Below are 21,328 nucleotides of genomic sequence, written 5' to 3'. Positions count from 1 at the left end.
TGGGATTCAGAGGACTTTTTCTCAGGAAAAACCGCAGGTATATCGTATTTCAGGAGCCGTGATGATGGGCTTCATCGTAACCGGTATTAAGGTATTCCTCAGAAAACTGAGAAAGTTAAGCTAATTTCCAATTGCAGGACAAGTCGTTGTATATATATATATATATATATATATATATATATATATATATATATATATATATATATATATATATATATATATATATATATATTTCATCGTTACTTGCTGATTTGTTCAACACGTTTTCAGTTTACGATGTTTTTTTTGAATGGCTTTTCAGTTGTATCAATAGATTCCACAGGGGCTGAAGTTGTATCAACTGAACTTCATCAAAGCCTCTTTACCTATTCAAAGGTCTCATTGAAAATGCATCCTCTGATTCAATGAGAGATCATAAAGCATCATTATTCTATTCACCTTGGTAATAGTTTTTTCCACAATTAAAACATGAGAAAGAAGATTTTTCAAAGTCTTCAGAATTTCTAGAAAATAGCAAGTATTGGACCGAGTGTTTTTTTTTTTTTTTTTTTTTACGTCGATGGACAATTATTACACGTGTCTCGTTTTCCCTGCTTCAGACGAACTCGTTTAGTCATTCACTATTAAAAATATTGCATAGGTTCTGAAAGTGGTTTTCAAAATTTTTTCTAAGTAAGCAGCTGCCTCATTATTGGTATTTATTACCCTTGTGATTTACCATTTTTTCAAAATTTTTCCTTTTGTCAGTCTATGCTTAAGAGAAAAAAGTAAAAAGATTATGTTAACGTTTTGGGTCAATTGAAGACGACATTGTCTTATTCGGAGGGTATAGGGTTGCTTGACTAAAAAAAAAAAAACAGTAATCTAAGCAGACTTGCAAGAGACGAGTTTGTTGTTGATGATTTTGTCAAGTTAAATTGTTTCAGACGCATTTCGGCAAAAATCCTCCATGGGGGGTTAGTGCCGTCAGTGCATCTCATGCGGTGCACTGTAGGCATTACTTGCAACTGCTTTGAGGTTTTCCTCCTGTCACACCTTTCAAACCTACCTACTCTTAATTTCCTTTCCAGCTCTGAACGACCTCATAGGTCCCAGTGCTTGGCCTTTGGCCTAAACTCTATACAGTATTCCATCCCATTCTATAGCTCTTGTTGTTTTTTGCAGGTTTTAGAATCTTGTGAAGGTGAACGACCAGATGAGGTGACAATAGAGGTCAGTCATGAGGTCACCAGCACAGACACTGACAGTGGTATGTCAGGTAAGAAGACCTAGACTCGAGAAACGGATCTTTCCTAGATAGTGACCCCCAGCAAAGTTAGGGGGTCGTTATCTTTGATTGATATTTCTTTGGGGTCATTATCTTTATGATATTTACAGTCTTTTGTGTATGTTTTTACGGTCATCCCCAACGGGTTGCACTAAACACGCCGCAAAGGTGGATACATACCAGGTTAAAACCCTTGGGGGTCACTATCTGGAAAAGTTTGAGAAACAATTTTTTTTTTCATGAAAGCTGGACGAATAGCGAAGGCAATTGACAATAATCTGATTGTTCTTGCAGTCTTGTAAAGTTGGCCCATCTACTTTTAGGAGGTGTTAAGGAAAGCAGACGAAGGCGCGGAAAGAGGAGCGAGGTGAGCGAAGCCGGGTCAGAGTGCAGCGACGAACGGTCGCTCACGCCCCAGAGGTCACGCACGCCGCCCGTTAGTCCTGACCAGGGAGTCGTAACTGACGATTCTTGGGCCCAGGCGGCCTCTGGAGATGGTCCTCCCCTGCAGTTTAAGGTTGGGAAACGAGCGGAACGTCTCTGTAGAAACGAAATCCTTTCTGAAAGGGCCCGTTTCAGAAAGGATTTCGTTTCAAACGGCAAATGTTGAGTAGGTCTTTGCAAAAGATATCATCTACAAAAGTGGCCATCGCGTGTAATGGTTCTCGCTTCAATCTTCTACAGATTGAAGAACACGTCGAGGAAATCACCACTCACCACCTGACGGACGATGAGCAGGATCTCGAAGGGTTCGAAGACGATGACGTCAGCGACTCGGGTGGTTCGTGGAGAGGGTCGAGGTGCTCTCTAGACGACTCCAAGGGGAGACCGAAGCGGAGGGAGAAAGTAAGTCACCACACGGGTGTAGCAGAGGATGGCCTCCTGTCCACACTCAACATCCCTCTCCCTGATCCCTCCTTTGCTGCCTCCAGGAGAGTGTCCTTTCCTGAGCTTGGGGCAGATATCATTCAAGGTTAGTAGTCGGAAATATATATATAAAGCACCATTCGTTGCATGCCTTCCCGCGAGACAAAACTAAAAATTATGAAGAAGACTTCACTGGTCTGTGTGTTATGACTTTTCATCTTTATACTTTTATTTTATTTTCTTCTGAAGTCTTTCACGTAGCTTATAAAGTTCCACTATGAATGTAGCCAGCATATATTAAAGTTCTTGGCATTAGGTGTGATTCATGGTCTTTGCTCGGCTTCAGAAGTGAAAGTAAATTCATAGCCTTTTCATTTAAGTTGTTTGTAGTTTGAAGGAAATACATTAATATAGGTTGTTGTATTGTGGGATTGGCTACATGAGGAAACACATAAATGTAATTTGGCCACATCCTCAAGGACATTTTCAGCATTGCCTCGGTACTTTCTTGATTGTCCTTACCTAAATGAAACATAGATGGCTTCCCAGTTACGCTTAGTCATTAGCAACCCTTGCTGTATCGGCTTAAAAACCAGTGTTTTCATTTTCATTAAGCTATAATACATCCTTTAAATTAACAAAAACCTTCAGACTCCATCTTTGTGTATGTAACCCTTATGATAAATTTAAGACTATATTAATACTTTCATTTTTATTTCTCAGATAAATTTTACTCCTGAGATCATTTTTTATGTCCCTTTTCACTGTTCCTACCCACAATGGCCTATTCTTTCTCATACGTCAGATTCTTGTTCAGATGCTGAGTGCTGTTCTATAGGACCCGGCGACATGATTGTGGAGGCTGAATCTTGGGAGCAGAATTGGCTGTTCCGCCGTCAGAAGCTCATGAAGGGAAATGCTTCTGATCCTGTCACTATGCTTATACCCAACCCTGACAGTCACGTACCAGCAACAGTTGGCAATAGGTATTAGCCTTACTTATGTTATGAATCATTCTAGGGTCTGTAAGAGAATTCAGTGCTTATTTTGGCAATAGATTCATTCTAACACCTCCCCCCTACCCGTGTTTTTCATTCATTTAATCTGGTTGGACAAAATTTCTTAATGAGAAAGTATCTCACTGCTTAGGGATGTGGACGAGTTGTCGGAGTTATCAGAGAGACAGAGTTTGGGCAGTGGAGAGCCTTGGAGCACCAGTGATAGTGAAGGCGAGTACGATACCAAAGGAGATATTTATTGCACCTACCCAGCCTCGAGGGAACTCTCGACTCTCGCAGGTGAGTTCTGCACTTATAGCATTTGCACCTTTACAACTTACTGCGTTGTTAATCAGTATCAGTGTAAACAGATGTGACATATTCTTCATAAAAACATTTCATTCAGGGCTGACTGATCCTGTGTTTTGTTATTGCTTGGATATAGTGTAGGCCATTTTAGCTAATTACTACAACTAGATACGGACTAAATATAACTACATGCTGTAAAACTCATTTTATTTTTTTATTTATTTATTTATTTATTTATTTTTTTTTTTTTTTGCAGGAGAAATTGTGGCAGAATTTGCCCAACAGGACCATGAATACACGGTTGATTATAGCGTTCCAAGTCGTGTTACAGCTTCAGGTTCACCTGACACAAGCTTAATCCGAACAAAGCCCCCATTGTCAGAGAAATCAAGTCCCCAAGGACAGAATGCCAATTTTAATCAGGTAGCAAGTGGATATAATGGCAATAGATCGGTAGATGGCATTAAGAATCCTGCTGTAAACGACCGAGGATTTCCACACTCAGAAACAAACTCGAGATATGATGATGAGAGACCAGTGCCAAAGCCAAGGTTAGATCTATTTTATTTCAGTAGAAATAAACGTTTTCGGGTGTCTTCATACAGAACATGTTGGGTATTTGAAACTGAATACATAGAGTATTTTTATTTGATTGTGAAATAGTTTGTAAATTTTTCATGTTTGCCCTTTCTCACTGACATAATCAATTCCAGAAAATTGTCTCTTGCAAATTCCTCTTCGAAAACTTCACTAAGATCTCCAGTCCATTCTATGGCCTCCCCATCAGAGGACCTCAGCATTCTGAGTCCACCATTAGACGTGCCTCATCTGAAGAACACCAGTAGTAACAGTGATACAGTTTGGTTTGTAGGAGTCCCAGAGGACTGCACCGTCATGCAAGGTCGCACTTTAAGGCTTGTATGTCAGGTCAACACAAAGAGACCTATGGGTAAGTCAGTTGCATTGTGCGATTTTGTTGTGTTACAGTTGCAGGTGTTTCAGTCAACACTAGTTGTTTTAGTTGCCACCTCTAGTTGCCTTTGCAGGATGTGACTATATGGCCCTGTGCCATAGCCTTTGTATCCTGGTCTACCATTGTCTTGGGTTTGTGTTTTCCTGACCCGGAGGCTGCACTCAAGAACATTTTCCTTTTAAGAACTTCCCTGTTTCATCATTGTGTGTAGGACAGGTTACTTGAGAGCATTTGCACACTGGATTATCATGAAATACTTTTCTTTCAAGTTATTTGTTATTCTTAAGTATGTGAGTAAACTGGTGTATTCCAGTACAGGCAGTACCCGATTAACAGCAGGGGTTCCGTTCCCAGCCGAGCGTTGCTAACTGAAAATCGTCAATAACCGAAAATTGCTGATAATGGCGCCAATAAACTGCATAACGGTGTCATTAACTGGTTATCAGCGCCGATAGCCAGTTACTGGCACCGATAACGTGCTTACCGACGTCGACAAACCTCTTAAAGGCGCCGAAAATCCGGTTAACGACGTCGCTAGTCAAGCGCCGTAACACCGAAACGCCATTAACCGATGTCACTGGTAAGCGGGGACTGCTTAAACCTCTTACTGGCGCCAATAAACCGTTTAACGACGCCGATAAACCGCTTACCAGTGCCGAAAATCGCTTACCGGCGCCAAAAATGTGGTTAATGATGTTGTTTGAACCTTTTGGAAAAACTTTATTGTTCTTAGCATGTAGTTTTTGTGTTTTAAATCATTATAAGCGTGTTTCAGATTAAGTCGTAAGTTTTCTTAAACAGTTTGGCTGTTTGAAGAATCTTGCATTAAAAGTAGTCAAACGTGTTTTGTCAGCTTCACTTTGCTTTTCTCTAGTGGGTTAAAGTAATCTACATATATATGTTACTCAATGCCATGAACTGTAAAAGTTGACTTAAATCTTAACTGGGAACTTTGAAAAAGCTAAAATAAGGCACACACACTATTAATGACCTCATAAAATTGCCATATAATGAACAAACTTTTGTTAGCTGATTCTAGGTGCCTTTTCAAGGTCATATTTAAAGCCCTCAAGCTGACAGATTTGGTCATTGTTTCATATTTATGTTAGGCATTTTGTCATTGATTTTACTATCCCCAAAACATTTCTGGTTACAAATGTACTGTACTTGTTGAAAGTAAGCTCTTGCAATGTGCCAAAGTGTACTATTTTGGGACTCCGAGCCCCACTTTCGAATGAGGTGTAGTTTTGTACAATTTTCATCATAAATCCAGTGATGGTGATGCAACTTGTGTATGTTTGGTTGTCTTCAGGACTTAGTTGGTACCACAATGGATCGCTGGTGTCCGTGAATGGACGAGATATGTGGGGCTGGAGGAAAGGATCTTACCACTATCTTCACATTTATTCCATGTCCTCCGCAAAAGCAGGAACATACGCTGCTGCTGCTTACACAACAGCTGACTGTGTCTGGGCATTTTGTCAAGTTGAACATAAAGGTATGGTAAAATGCCAAACACTAATTGTGATTATTTCAGTGCTTGAACTTCAGCATAACATTATTAGATAATAGTGAACATAGCGTATACAGGCTTAGCTTAATTAATTTTGTGGTACTGTATTCAGAAAAAACTTGAGTTTTTGTCTTTTGATAACCATTATGTTAGATGAATAATAAGTGTTTTTTATGGATCATCAAATATCTAAATAACTTGTAGGCACTGTGATAAATATATAACAGGAAGAGAACTTTTCAGATCTAAAAGACAAGCTTGCTTTATCATCATTATATACTGTAATTGTTACTGCATGTAGTAAAGTATGTTAAAGTTTAGTTCTATAATAAAGGGAAATTCAGTGATATCTTGAAGAAAACAATGCTTCATATTATGGATATTACTTTTTTTCAACTTTATTTATCCATATATATATATATATATATATATATATATATATATATATATATATATATATATATATATATATATATATATATATTGCTCATGAAGTTGTTGATGATAATGTTGTAAATGCTGTTGCAGCATCCTCAAGACCCCAAAAGCGCCCAACTTTCTCCAAAGGGCTCTCAGATACAATTCTTGAAGCAGGAACAGAACTTCAGCTTCAGTGCCAAGTGACAGGTCATCCTGAACCTCGTGTTATATTTTCCAAAGGCTCTGAAAAACTCTGCCAGTCTTCCCGGGTTTTCATAGGTGAGGACGCTTTATAACTGTGAAGTTGTTAACTGTGACTACTGCAGCTATAAAAGAATGTTTTTCACAACGCATTTGGGAAAGATACAACTGTAATGATTAAATTTGCTGGGCTGATAGTGCAAATATATTTATTTGGAAAGAGAAGGATGTCACCAGTGTTCTTAATTTATGTTTCATTTCACAGAGAATGATCAGTATGGAACATGGACGTTAAAAGTCTCAGACTGCACCGTGTCAGACTCTGGTGAAATATCAGCGACAGCCACAAACTCTATAGCAGCCATAAGTACACGATGCCAAGTGAGGGTTGTACCTGAAGGCACAATTATAACCCAAAACCAAAATTCAGGAGATTCAGGACGGCAAAGCACTTCAGCTGCTAAGCAGGTAGAGGCATACTTTCTCATTGTGTCTGGGTACTCAGCACAGTTGGTTTGTTACATTATACTGCAAGATAAGCTTTTCCTTTACGGATATTATGAAACTAAATAATGCAAAGATTAGACTTGGAAGCAACTGTTAAATTGGATTAATGCAGTATCATTTCTCCAAAGCAACTGTTATAATGGATTAATGCAATGTCATTTCTCCTCTTTACAGTATTGCCAAACATTCATTTTACTCACATCCAGTGAACTTGCAGTAAGAAGACAGGTTATCCTTACAAATCATTCACATCATTCCTTCTCATGCTAATCACATAACACAGAATACAATTCAGTGTTTGCATGTGAGCATTACAAATTCAAGAAAAGTTATAATTGAGATTTCTGAGAAAATCTACTCGTACTTTCTAACCATAATTGGACAGAAACATTTTAGGAATAAATGATCGATTACAAATGCTGATTCAACTTTCGCAAACCAGTTGTTTGTGTTAAAGACTTACATAAACAAGATGTGAGCAACCCAGAAAAAATTAAGTCATAATGAATGAAGGCTACTAAGATTGGTAGTGAAAAACGAAGCCCAATTGACTGTTTTGTAATTTGGAAGTTGTTTAGAAAGGGTTTTTGGAAGTTCCCTCAAACTCGAGGGGAGCTTGATTCTTGTGAAAATGTAACTTTTACAGACTGAAACCACCATTTTAAGGGAAACTTCAGCAATTTTAATTGCAGCGTCAATTATTCATAGGGATGGCCTTACTTTAGGGATCTGAAGAACAGTTACCACATTTAAACTTCTCAAGCAGTCACATATAAAGTCAAATACTTTTCATCCTCATTCCATGTAGAATAAGAGACAAGTGTCTGTGTCCTTTACAGCGCTGTAACTCAATTTCCTAAATCATTCATTTCCCATATACTGTATGGAGTTTCTCGTGTCAGACTTTCAGATTTAATGACAGAACACTGTACAGTACAGTACTCTAATAATAATGAAAGAAATTTCTGGTGTAAATGAAACTCGCAAAGTTCTTCTGTTAATGGCAAAGGTATTCTTTGTTTCTTATTCAGGATGTTTGTATGCAAACAGTACTTGGCATTAACAGCAATTGAACATGACCTCATATGAGCTTGAAGTTGGCTTCAATTGAAAGCCACCATAAGAATTGATTCTTGGTGCTTAATTTGATAAAATATTTGTCTCAAGCACTGTGCTTAACAGCATGCAAAAGTAGGTTCTTTGTATTTTTCTCTTATAAATTAATGTTAGGCACCTTTATTAGAGTTGACATTTTACAAATATCCTCCAGTTTCACAACCAGACTATTTTTCAGGAAATCAGTTGCATTTGTAAGATCACAGTTATTTCTCTCGATGAGAATTGACCAATTTTCCTTTTGCATCAAATATTTGCTGTGTAGGGAAATAGGAATGCCACATCTCGCCCTTATTTGAGGTTCTTCCGCTGCTTCATATGCTGTTGGCGACATCCTCCCATAGATGATTCAACTCCACTGCTACTTCAGTCTTGAGGTTTAGGATTGTGTACTGCATCTGCTTGAGACCATATATAAATGTGTCTTTGAATGCCCTTATTATTTTCAAATCACATTGTATTTATTGGGGCTTCTGTTTCGTTGACTTTTTTCAGTTGATGTTCTTTCGGTAAAAGCAGAAAAACTCAGTTCCTGTTGTGTAGATGTAGCAGTTTTTACATTATTGTAATTCAGTATCCCCTTTGTTATGATAATTCAGTATCCCCTTTGTCTTTGTAGTCATGCTCAGAAGTTTTATATTATTTTTGTTTTGCTTGGTTATTTACAGTATGCTTTCCTGTGTGTGGTAGCTATTTATTCTGTGCCCAAATTTCAGACAAAATTGCCAAGTAGTGTTCATTCTACGTCTGTAGTTTTTTTGTTGTGATTAACAAATTTTTTAAAATTCACTTTGAAAGCATTTGGTAATTGTTTTATCAAATGTTTGCATTATTTATTTTTTTATTTATTAATTATTATTATTTTTTATTGTTGTTGTTGCATTTTTATATGTATATTAAATAGAATTAATATACATACATAAATGTGTGTGTGTGTGTGTGTGGAAGATGACCCTCAAGCTTTGCAGAGTTTTGTAAATGTTTGCATTATTTATTTATTTATTTATTTATTATTATTTTTTGTTTTTGTGTTTTTATATGTACTGTATGAAATAGAATTAATATACATACTGTACATATATGTATGTGTGTGTGTGTGTGTGTGGAAGATGACCTTCAAGCTTTGCAGAGTTTGGTTTGGACTATTAATTGATTAATTATGAAATCACCATCATGGATTAGATGGAATATTTTTAGTTTTAAGGCCATTCACATAAACTTGCAGGTGACCCATGTAGGATAGAAATGTACAGAAAACTAAAAACAGTTTACTAAACCATAAATGCATAAATTACATATAAAAATAAGTTCATTTTACTGGTAAAATGCAGTTCTTTGTACACAGTTGAATTATAATCCATAAAAACCCTAATAAAAATTGCAGTCTCACATGCTTCAAAACCCTAGGCAGTGACAGTGTTGTCGACAGTTGAGGAAAATGTTTGTCTCGTGCAGCGATCAGTGTTTTTCAGTTCTCGTATTTTTAGTACAACTTATCTGCAAAGCCTTGAATTCAGTCATGGTTCAAAAGCATAAAACTCCCAGTGCTGTTAAAAAGTATTATCAAGTGAATACATTGCAAGAAATTATTTAAATGAAAGATTTTCTACACTGTGGATTCATATCCTGATTCTGCATTAGACAATGCATAAAAGGAGCAAAAAGGATTTTTATGATAACAACAGGGACAGGGAAACATTTAGCACAGAATACCTGCTTGTACTACCATATAATACTGTAAAAATTTCAAATTTATTCCCCATCTTACAAACTATGTCGTTAATATAGCATTTAAGAACAATAATAGTAAGAAGAAAGCACTAATAAAGAAATATGAATAGCCACAAATATTTAATATTGTTGCAGTGTACCTTGGAAATAATTTTACACCCAAGGGAATTATAATTGATAAGTGTTTCTGAGCCAGCCACGATTTGAACTGCGGCTTGATTTAGAAACAATGATAGAGAAGTGGCTTTGACCACCCAGCGAACAAGAGAGATGTAAGTTGATATCAACTCTGTTGTACATATTCCTGTCAAATTCAGGTTCTGTACTCAGAATTTATGTCAACTCATCGCTTGATAGCTGATTGGTAGTTTGTAATACTTGGCTAACTGTTGAATTTGTGTGTGTATGAGCGTGGTTGTTAGATATGTTTTACGTTTCACTTTTTTTTAACTGACATTATCCACTCCACCTAAGATAAGTTTGCCATGCCTTGGAATGCTGCATTGTCTTTAACACTTTTATTTACTTTTCAGTTGTTTTGTTTTCAGCTGATCAATTATTCTTACACCTAGTGCCTGCCAACATCATCAGTTCTGACAAAGAATGGACAGCTTTATTACCATTACAAACATTGCAGTTATCGTTGGGTCTATTTCACCTGTAAAGAGTACAGCCTTAATCTGACATGTAGCTCATTAATTTAGTCTGTATTAACTCTTAAATGAAAATTTCTTAACTGCATTAACTCATTAATGAAATACTTATATATAACTGCTAAGGGTAAGGACACTGGTAATTACAAATGTAATATTTAGATATTTCATGTTTTATTTTTCTTACAGCGTGGGCCACATAGCTCTAGCAGTAACCGTCATAAATCTGGGAAAGCCATGAAATACGACTCACAGTCACACAACACTGGATCTTCTCTACCCCTTCACTCTTCGTGGTCTAGCCAGAATAACATTCCTCCGTTAACATCTAACACAGACCATTGTTTTAATCAGTCTCCAGATGTCATTACTGATGGAGATGATATCACTGACATTCAGCAGGTGCCAACTAAACCAGGTACATGTCAGATGGATGCCACAGTATGCCCTGTTTGTCAGCTAGAAGTAGAGTGTCGGCATGCGTTCATGTGTAGTGACGATGGTGTCACGGGAAGCAATCTTTCATGTGGAGACGAGCTCGAGTTGCTTGGTGCTAATGATTGTTTGGTTTCTGATCCTTCTGTGCATGGATTGAATGAATTAGACCTACTAGACCTCTCTCAAGTATCGGATGATGGTAACAACAGTAGTAATGACTGTGGTGATGGTGCTAGTTATATTGATGATATACCTCTAACTGCTATGAAAAATATTAAAATTGTGTACGAGCAAGGCAGAATAGACGATATTTCTAAATACCTGACTGCTAAACAGCCTATTTTCATATCTCATACAGGTTTTCCTTCCTCTGATGTTCCTTTGGGTACTACGCTTGATCTTGATTATTATCCCTCCAGCCACGAGGACAATTCCTCTCTTCCCTCAGATGATGAGGAGAGAATGGTGGCTAGAGAACTCAGCCCTGAACACTCCCTGTCCTCATCTAGTTCATTAGTTGAAGCTTTAAACCCTGTGCTTGTGTTAAATTCCCTTAGTTCATTTTCATCCACTGGCCAGCAGCATGCTTCTAGTACCTTCAGATTCCATAATAACCTGGAGCATGAAGAATGCCTTGAAAGTGATCAGACTTCAGGCCTTGCACTACACCAGGGGCTGCCACCGCAACCAGGTAAAGTCTGTTTGTAGATGTTTTGCACTGTACCTAGACAGTTCACTAGTATGCATAGTAGTGTGAACATAAAGAAACTGGGTCACTGAAGTGTAATAAGCTCCTCCATATAACATTTAACACAGAAACAATGATGTATCAGTTGATCAAAGTACTCTCCCATCATTATCACTCCTATTGAAACATAGTCACACCTATGAGCATTTTCTAAGGTTTCTGAGAGAATAATGTTTGTTTGTATATGCCTTAGAGATAGATAAAAGTCAATAGAGAGATTACTGTGAAACCTTAATGAATGGCTTCCACCTGATCGTTTTAATCACATGATCAAAATTGTCATTGCTATTTGCGAGAAAGGGTTTTGAAAGGAAATAGTTTTTGAAATAGTTTTTGACATAGTGACAAGGAAGGCATTTATAGTCAGGAAAGTGGCTATGTGGGTATTGCAGGAAAGATGTGAGAGTGAATTCCGTTCTAACTATTGATTATAAAGTGGTGGCACTAGAGAGGCTCAGAATTACAAAATATGTACGTATACGGAGACTAAATGGGGGAGAAGGGGGAAGGAAAAAAGAGGAGGGGGAATACAAGCCTCAGAGTGCCATTTTCTGTTGCCTTGAAGACATTCTAGATTGTAAAGCAGGACTTGGAGAGGACAATAAGAAAAAGGGGTAACAATTTGGAAGCAGTGGAAAGAAGTTGCTAGACAACTGGTAAAAAGGATTATCCCATTATGAAGCAGGGCAATAGTTTATGGTCTCTTTGTAATACATACTTTTATAGTTTATGCAGCAGAGAAATGTACACTTGCGAAGGGAATGAGGATGTGGGGCAACCAGATGTGAAGGTTCATGATTAATGCATTGTAGGAAGTTATTACAAATGAGGCAATTACTGAGCAATGTGATGCAAAGTTGCTTGGAAATAAACTGAAATCTCACAGAACTGAGAAGGTTTGAACATGGGATGAGGTGTGGTGAAAAGCAGTTAGTCAGTCAGTAAGTAGAACAAATGAAGTAGCAGGATGAAGAGTAGTGAGAAGGCCCAGAAAAGCACAGAGAGGTGTAGTTGAAGACCAAAGTCAAATGGAAATTCAGGTAGAGAGAGCTCAGGACAGAAGACAGTAGGAAGACCTCATTTGACAACTTACTCTGTGGTGGGAGCATCCAATGTTAAAATATATTTGATGATGATTTAATTATTTAAGCTAATACCAAAATTAATTTGAAAAACACACACTTTACAATATTCTGAATGTTTATGAAGGATATCAGAAAAAATTATTTTTTTGGCAAGTAACTTGACAGTTAAGTATGATTTGTGAGTAAATATGTCTGCATATCTAGGCATGCGTAATTGAAGGAAAGTTCAAGGGTAGTGGGTGCATTGCAGAAAAGACTTGAATACGTCTTAGGTATTCAGTAATATTTTATCATATAGCCAGCAGAAGAAGCCAGAGATCAATTGCCTCTAACGAGAGTATAGGGAATTTAAAATCGACTACAGTACTGTACAGTATTATGATTTACATTACAGTTCCCTTGAAGGGAACACTTGTATTGGGGTGAGAAGTAATACTGTACTGTATGGACTCAATGAAAAATTCTTAGTAAGAATTTGGGAAGAGCACCAAACTCAGTGATTAATGGATTTTGTGGGAATGGATTTAGTGGTGAGATTTGATGCTTATGATTCTAGTGATTTACGTGCTGAATTTGTAATAACCAATGGCCCTACCTTTAAAATGGCAGCAATAATAGGAAAGAATACTGGTTTGGAATGATGAACCTTGGGTGTTCTAAGAAAAGAAGATTAGAGTCTATATGCTGAATATGAGTGAAGTTTTCAGTAAGATGAATAACAGATCTCTTTTGGGATGTGTAGGCAAGAAGACCCAGCTCCAGAGTTAGGTAATTCCTCTCTCTCATGTATAATCTGAAGCGTGGACACTATTGATAGTACGTACTCCGGGGGCAGGTGCCAAGACACTTGCCATGTTTCAAAAAAAAAAGTTGGAATAGGGCAAGTTTGCATGGTGGTGACAGTAAGAGCTACTTGATATGACAGCATTGTGTTCAGCATATGAGGGTAGAGAATGAATTGTGAAAAATATACAATAAACCCCCCATATTCGCATTCTCATGATTCGTGGACTCACGCATTCGTGGGTTTCTCTGTGAAACATATCTAGCCATTATTCATGGAAAATTCGCCCATTCACGGTATTTTTCACTGAGAAATACTCACTAATTACTGTATTTTCATATAATTTTCTTGAATAACTGCACTTTTTGTGATAAAACTATTAAAATACTCAGGTATAAGCATTTTTACAGGGTTTTTCTTGTGTTTAAACTATTAAAATAGGCAGTTCTAAGTGTTTTTAGAGGGCTTTTAAGTATTCGCGGATTTTAGCTATTCTCTTTCGGGGGTGGTACGCATCCCCACAAATAGGGGGTTCTTCGTACTTAGCTTTTCTGTGTAGATTTAGTTTGTTAGGGCATAGTGTTTCAGGCACTGTAAAATCCAGTCCCATTAAACAACTGCTCTTGAAACATCAAAATTCTGCTCCTTTGAAGACAGCAGCATTATTATAACAAGTTATTGAGATTTTGTGGGCATGGCACCATCATTATTATACCTATGTCTACACTCTGAAGGAAGACATGCCTAGAAAGACAAACTTGGAGCTGTATTTCATTTTCTTTAGTCAGAAAATAATTACAAAACAAAACAAGGAAACAAAAATTGTATGTACAAATAAACAGCTGAAATTACTTTATTATTTTAAATATACTGTGTCTCAAAAACAAAAGGTCTTTTTATATTAAACTTATGCCAGTACAGTATCTAAATAAATGACCATACGCTTAATACAGACAGAAATACCCAAGTAAATTATGTATTCAACATAAACTATGAATAAATGACCATACATTAAACATATATATAAATAAACTGCTTCATAAATACCCAAACTTCACATTTTATATATTTTGATGTGTCACCTAAGCCTCAATTATACTGTATCTAAATAACTGATGTATTACTGTACTTAGTCTATACTATTCTGAATGAGGCTTCCACATGTGCACAGTCATATAAGTCACTGGAAACTCCTGATAATATATATGGCAGCTTTGTTATTGAATAATGTAAATGTAATTAAAGACCATACCAAGTTAAGGGTTGCTACTTTGTTCAGAATTGTTGGCTGCTTTTTACATTGCTTTTGCTGCTTCAGAGAGAAAATAGTATATCATGAAGCATACAAATTTAAAGAAATTATTCTCTGTTGACACAAAATTAATAACTAGAATTGTCTACAGTTAAATGTTAAAGTGTTGTGAAGTTCATAGGAAAGTATGAAGTCATGATACATCTCATGAGGTTTCATTACTGTACAGTATTTTGATAATATATACAGTAGTTACTGTATGCAGATTCGTTCTGTTAGTCTAATGGTAAAGAAATGAGAATCTGATGTCTTGTTATTCATATTGTTTTTTTTATGACAATTAAAATTATTTAATTGGAATAATTACAATTAATTCTAATTACTACTTATTGATGAGGGGTAATTTTGTAGGTATGTTTCAAGAAACGAGGCACACTGCTGATTCGAGTTTAGAGGGATAACGTGCTCACCAAGAAGTCGATCATTCTTAATATCAGAAAGGGAATGGATGAAAAGTAAAAGACAGAAAGCAACCTATTTAGGGTCAAAGAGAACCCACGAAGAACCCTTATGACAGCGTATGGAATGTTGCACAAGTCTTTATATAAGCAGTACCACTTGAAAGGCATAGGTCATAGTAAAAATTATTCTTGTTCGTAATATAGCAGATTGGTACTGTAGTTATTTGCAAAGTATAGTATATTGTTGCTTGCTTGGGGAGGGAACTGCCACTTCAGTGTACTAGAATTTTTTTATGTTTATTAAATTTCTCCTTTAAATGAAAAGTTTTCTTGTAAAGTTTACTTATTGGTGTTTTGTAAGTTGTGACTTATTTTTAAATTTCAAGGAAAAATTCATAATTAATTTGACTTCCTCTAGGGACGATAGCAGATCGTGAACATCGCAAGTGGGAAGCAGCTGTACCCATAGCTAATAATCCTTACGCTCCAGAAAGGCTAGTTCATCGTCTTTCAAACTTCCGTAGCTCCACTCAGACACTGCCTTCACGCCATGGAATCAAAGTGTGAGTTATGAAACTTGCTGATCGTGTATTGCATTATGTTTTTGAATTGCTAAGCATTTCATGTGTTGTTTATAATGCATCAGAGTGAGGAGTGCCTTAATAATGGGTTTTCCTTTAACAGTGACTTTTCTGACAGTGGTGAAGGAGACTTGGACCCCAGCTTACGGAATGGTGTGCCACCACAGGCAGATCTAAATAGGTATAGCAGAGACTATTACATATCTTCTAATTCTGCTGCGAGGCAATGCACTTACACACAAATGAAAGGTCAGCACAAATTGCAGCAATCAGCATATCAACAGTTTGAGCAGCCACTACCTCAGAAGAATTCTTCTTCAGTGTCGCTTACAAATGGCGTTCAGGAAGATGCTGGAGACCACTCACAGATTTCCAAGAGTCAGGTATGGCGAGAGAATTGGGTTTCTAATCCCCATAGACACTGCATGCTTGAGTGTTTGGGGAAAACTATCGCAGTTGATATTTCATCAGATGAAACAACTGTGAAGAGTACCTCAGCCTCATCTCATTCTTGCAACAACTCTTTACCTAATGATACACACAAGTCTGTAGTTATTGGTGATGGCAATGATGGCACTGAAAATAATATTGTTGAAAAGTTTGTTGCTAATTCCATATCCCTTAAGTCCCAAGATAGGCTAAACAGAAAAATGTCAGAAAATAAAGACCATAGTATAGGTACATGGGTAAATAAGAGCTCCACTTTGAGATCCTTACGTACACCTTATTCCAGCTTCATGAGAACACATACATTTGATTTGTCCAAGCAATATTATAATTCATATGAAGAGTACGTAGTATCTGAGACTATCTGCAGACATTCATGCTCTTCCCCTCTCTCAAATTTAGCATCCCCAAATATGCAGGAGTATCTAGGGATAAGTGAGATTGAGAGAGAGGGCATTCAGCAGGACATTAACAGAAGTTCTTTCAGGAGTAAGAAATTCACTAAGAGTTTTAGTCTCAATCCCATTTTTAATGATGATGTAGCAGATGATGATTTTGCTTCAAATGATTATTTGCAAACAAAGAGGTTGAAAAAGACTAATTCAAATACACAGGCCATTGAACCTTCATCAGATTATTATAGTTCTTATGAATCTCTTCCTTACTTGTCCTCATTTAGTCGAGAGGGGAGCCTGAAACTTCCAAAGCCTCTTGTCACAGAGGAAGTTTTTGAAGGCTTTAAAAAGAAAGGAGGCTCTCTTAGGTTTCCACAACGAAAAACAAACTATAGGTCATGGGGTAGTCTGAAGAGGATGAAAGAACTATTTTGATTAATTTCTAAAAGTCATACAATGGTATCAGCTTAAATTAAGTTTCTGGTGAAGAATTTTTATGAGGTTTATTTACAGTTATGGCTATTTTTGTTCCTAGTTTTTATTAAAAAATATGGACTATTTAGATATATAAAAATATATTGAAAGTATTCAGGGGTATTTCAGAAGCTAAAATGGAAACGCTTTGAAGAAAGAATGACATTTCAGATAAGATTATTTCAACCATTCTGCTATAGCGTGTCCCAAGACAACATCACAGGAGCATTTTTCATTCTCAGAAAATACAAGTCCAACCATGTATGAGAAAAATTCTAAAATGAAAAGCAGCAGAGAAAGTAGTATATTAATAATAAAGTAGTTTAACCAGGCCATTTAGTTAAATATCTAGACTTGTGGATAGCCCAAAGAATTTATTTAATGGGGAATGAAAAAGGGACAACAAGAGAATGAATGAAAAAATGAGAGACAGAAAGTGCGTGGTGCAAACATACTGTAAGCATTATACTCAGCAACATGAGCCTTGCAATTACTTAAAGCTCAGCACCTGTCGTTTTTGGGGGTTTAGAAGATTTTAGACAACTATAATTACAGTATAATTTTGCAGTGCTCAGGTATCCAGTTTCAGTAGAAAATTTCACTACTGGAGAAAGAGATTTAGCAAACAGTAGAGCACCCTCTTTCTGTGAAGTGTTGTGAGGCTTAAGACAGATTTGTCTTCTGTCACCTGAGTTTACCTTGTAGATTGTTGTGGCACATCAAACCAAACTACGTATAAAAAGGACTGCCTTCTCAGCGTAGATATAACAACAAGCAAAGTAGGTTGTAATAAACGAATAATGATAATCTCTGATCACTGATAGAGAAATTGATTTCCCAGAGCGTGCTTGAGAAAAGGTAACCTTCGACTCGTAAAGTTCCTTTGGCAAAGATTATTTTATCTAATCATTTAAAGTATTTACTGTAATTTCGTTCTGAATATGTGCCCCAATTATTTGTTCAGTAGTACTCTACTTGTGTATAGTGGAGCTTTGTAGAGTTTATTTAACTGTTTATATATTTGTACTTGTTTGCCCGTAATTAATTCTTAATAGTTAATTCTTTTGTGAAACAGAGCATAATAATAATAGCAATATGGAATTGTAACACCAAGTTAAGCTGTGCTTGTGGATGAGTGAGGCTTGTGTTTTGGCTTGCACCTGTATTTTGAAAGTATTGCACACTAGAGCTGTTACTGTTGCCTTTACACTAACCAGTCTAAATAAAAGCTTTTTAAAACTTTGAAACTGACTTCTTTCATACCTTCCCTTTCATGCTTCTTTTACTTTTGCTTGTTTTGCATGCCTTTGTATTTTTAACATGTAGGTAGCATCATTATTGTAATGCATGTATAATTAGTTTAATGCTTGTGTAACATAAGAACTAAGTTAATTTTCCTGAGGAACATAAATGATTCGGATGTCTGGGTTGTATTAAACTTTTTATCTGTAAAGGACATTTTACTTTAATATTATAATAAATTATTTTTTGTTCTTTGCTTTGATTGGCATCATTTGTAAGCGTGATATTTGAAGTTTTATCTTGTGAAACTTTTGAACACTTTGCTTATTTTCACTTGAATACCGCCCTAAAATTAATATTTAATATCTATAAATGAAGAAAGTGACAAAGGTGATACATTCTGTGCCATACCATGCTACATTTATCCAGTGTCTGTAGCCAGATGTTTAGCTTTTTTCTGTTTTGCTTTCGGAAAAATAATTACCAGCACTGTACCTATAATTCCAAAGAACTTGGTTTAGTTAACAAAACAAGAAGGAGGGAACAGTTTAAAAGAAGAAAAATTATAATTTGTTAGACTGTATTATTGTGAGTACTGTTGTTCCAATATCCTCTGGAAACTTTCAGTCACAGATTTTTTTGCAGAATTTTGGAATCTCACTGACAAGTTTTAGTGAAAATGAGATAAAGTGTTGATAATGTGTGTGTCTGCTGTCATGGCTTATCTTAACATAAAATCTATGATATTTCTAGGTTGTAGAAAATATCAAATTTGACAAGTATGTAAGACTAAAAACTTGTAGTACTTATACATATTTCATCTAAAAGACATAAGAACAGAAAATTTTTCCTTCTGTATACACTGTAAAATACATGTCTTTTGATGTTGGTTTCTTGATAAGCAGAAGAGCCTGATTTGCTTAACCCTCTGTCATACTTGGATATCTGAATTTTCAAAGATCAGCACAACGACTCCCTTCTCACAAGACTGCAGATTAACCATGTTGTCCTTCATTACTTCCCAGGATTGCATTATGCATCACATTACCTGTGATATGTACTTACTGCTAAATTTTCAATTACAGTAACTGCTTGAAACCATAGCCAATGAAATATACAATTCATGCAGTGACTAACTTCTTTGCAGTGTTATGTTATATAATCCCCCTTCTAATATAAGTCCAAAATAAGATGCTAGTATACAGGTATTTTATTATTAAATAAGTTTAGTTACCTCAAATATACTATAAACTCATTCATTCACCAGTTTCATATCCATATCAAATGCTTGTAGTACAGAATATTTCACTTGAACAAAACAGGTTTTTTCATAAACCAATTAGGCTAAGTGATTGCATCCTGAATATCCCCAGGTTCACCATTCTTTTGTCCATCAAACTGAAAATAGTCAATTCATGCAGATACCATTTGAATACACATGTATATTCTCAGCCAGTAACCTTATCTGTTGGTTAAAAATTATGTGAGGCATTGAAAATCATGGGTCTGAGAGGAGGGTGCTCAGTATAAGAGTCATTGGGTTGAGTATAAAATTTTTTTTTGTTTTAAGAACACAGCAGTTTGTTTCATTACAGCCTCATTAATCATATACAGTACTGTATATGATTAAACTGCTATTTTGGTAGGAGGCAGAGATACTGAATGTGCTTTTGCCTACAGGCTCCATAAGAGTATACAGTATTAGAACTGTTAGGAGCATAAAATCAAGTCAATGGTAGCTTTCAAGTTTGTAAAAAATATGGCCAAAAATATGGCAGAGATAAGAAGTTGACAGTCAAGGTACAGTGGATTTGACCAGATCAGTGGACCTTCCACTACAACAGTTACCAAATTGATTCTACTTGTCTTGGTAAAAGACAGTAGATGAAGTCTGGCAAGACCACGTGATAGCTGAAGCAACTTTCTCCTAAAGTCCTTTATCTCTGAGGCCTTGCTAGATCATTTCAAGGCTTAAAGATGAAAGATGTGCAGGTTGCCTTAGAATTTCTGGAAGTGCAGTTGCTCAAGGCATTTCTGCCAGTTCAGGAGACTGCTACTATGGATAGTGGATCCATAAACTGCTCCTGTTGTAACCAAAGGGCAGCTATTAGAGCTGTCCTCACATTGCTAGAGGCACTTAGAACAGGAGAAATACATTAACCCTCAAGAGTGTAATGTCATGTCAGACCTCCAGACCACTTGGTCGAACTGAGATTAACAGCACAATAGTAGCTGTGATTTAGGCCTGTTGTGCCTCACGGATACCAATGAGAACTGCCAACTCAAGAGTTAAGTGACCACAGCTATAGTAGAACATGCCTTTCCCTATAAAAGTATCAGTTAGTGCTATGTGCCCTTCCGAGGTGAACTTGTACATTATGCGACCTTATTTGCATCTGCCCACGTGAAGATCTCGACTGGCTAAGGCTGCTATAGAATTTTAATGGAAGCCATAGAAAATACAGTTAACTATTTTTATAATGCACTCCTGTACAGTGAATGCTTGAATCAGCACACAATCATTTTATCTGTTTTGGTAGATATAGTACTATAAATAAGGTAAAGTTGGAACAAAAGATCATGCACACTTGTGAGAACTTTGTGTGAGGCTGTTGGTTTCCTTAGACATTCATAGACAAGGAAAAAAGGGAAAAAAGGAAAAGATCATTTATATAATTTTTTTAGCCAGGACACAAAGGCTTAGCTGAATTGGTGTGATAAATCAGTTTATTTATAGATTCTTCAATTTAGTACCTAAAGATGTAGCCGAGTTGGCATACCAAATGAACTGTATCATTAGTTGTTTAGGAATTCCCTAACTAGCAAGATGTGTTTAAAGATCATATTCTACTAAGATTTTACTTTT

The 21,328-nt window shown here is 36.4% G+C and overlaps 1 protein-coding gene across 25 annotated transcripts in view; it reads left to right on the top strand.

The window, feature by feature from the left end:
- LOC136853358 (uncharacterized) overlaps positions 1-21,328 on the top strand; it is a 302,232-nt gene that overhangs the window by 260,092 nt on the left and 20,812 nt on the right. For 13 of the 25 annotated variants that reach the window (XR_010857426.1, XR_010857433.1, XR_010857432.1 and 10 more), the window contains 14 exons: positions 1,165-1,258; positions 1,591-1,784; positions 1,952-2,240; positions 2,940-3,120; positions 3,284-3,432; positions 3,698-3,992; positions 4,155-4,390; positions 5,727-5,912; positions 6,456-6,626; positions 6,814-7,016; positions 10,745-11,192; positions 11,352-11,684; positions 15,742-15,886; positions 16,008-16,287. Coding sequence is in view for 10 of the 25 variants with exons in the window: in XM_067128742.1 (XP_066984843.1) it covers positions 1,165-1,258; positions 1,591-1,784; positions 1,952-2,240; positions 2,940-3,120; positions 3,284-3,432; positions 3,698-3,992; positions 4,155-4,390; positions 5,727-5,912; positions 6,456-6,626; positions 6,814-7,016; positions 10,745-11,192; positions 11,352-11,684; positions 15,742-15,886; positions 16,008-16,287 (3,204 nt within the window). In the remaining 15 variants the exon portion in view is untranslated. The remainder of the gene's footprint in view (positions 1-1,164; positions 1,259-1,590; positions 1,785-1,951; positions 2,241-2,939; positions 3,121-3,283; positions 3,433-3,697; positions 3,993-4,154; positions 4,391-5,726; positions 5,913-6,455; positions 6,627-6,813; positions 7,017-10,744; positions 11,193-11,351; positions 11,685-15,741; positions 15,887-16,007; positions 16,288-21,328) is intronic. The other 12 variants (XR_010857435.1, XR_010857429.1, XM_067128744.1 and 9 more) reach the window with 5 other exon arrangements.

This window comes from Macrobrachium rosenbergii, chromosome 27 (assembly GCF_040412425.1).
Source record: "Macrobrachium rosenbergii isolate ZJJX-2024 chromosome 27, ASM4041242v1, whole genome shotgun sequence".
In the NCBI taxonomy this organism is placed as follows: domain Eukaryota; kingdom Metazoa; phylum Arthropoda; class Malacostraca; order Decapoda; family Palaemonidae; genus Macrobrachium; species Macrobrachium rosenbergii.
The sequence above is the reverse complement of the archived record's forward strand: the minus strand, read 5'-3'. Positions and strand labels throughout refer to the sequence as shown.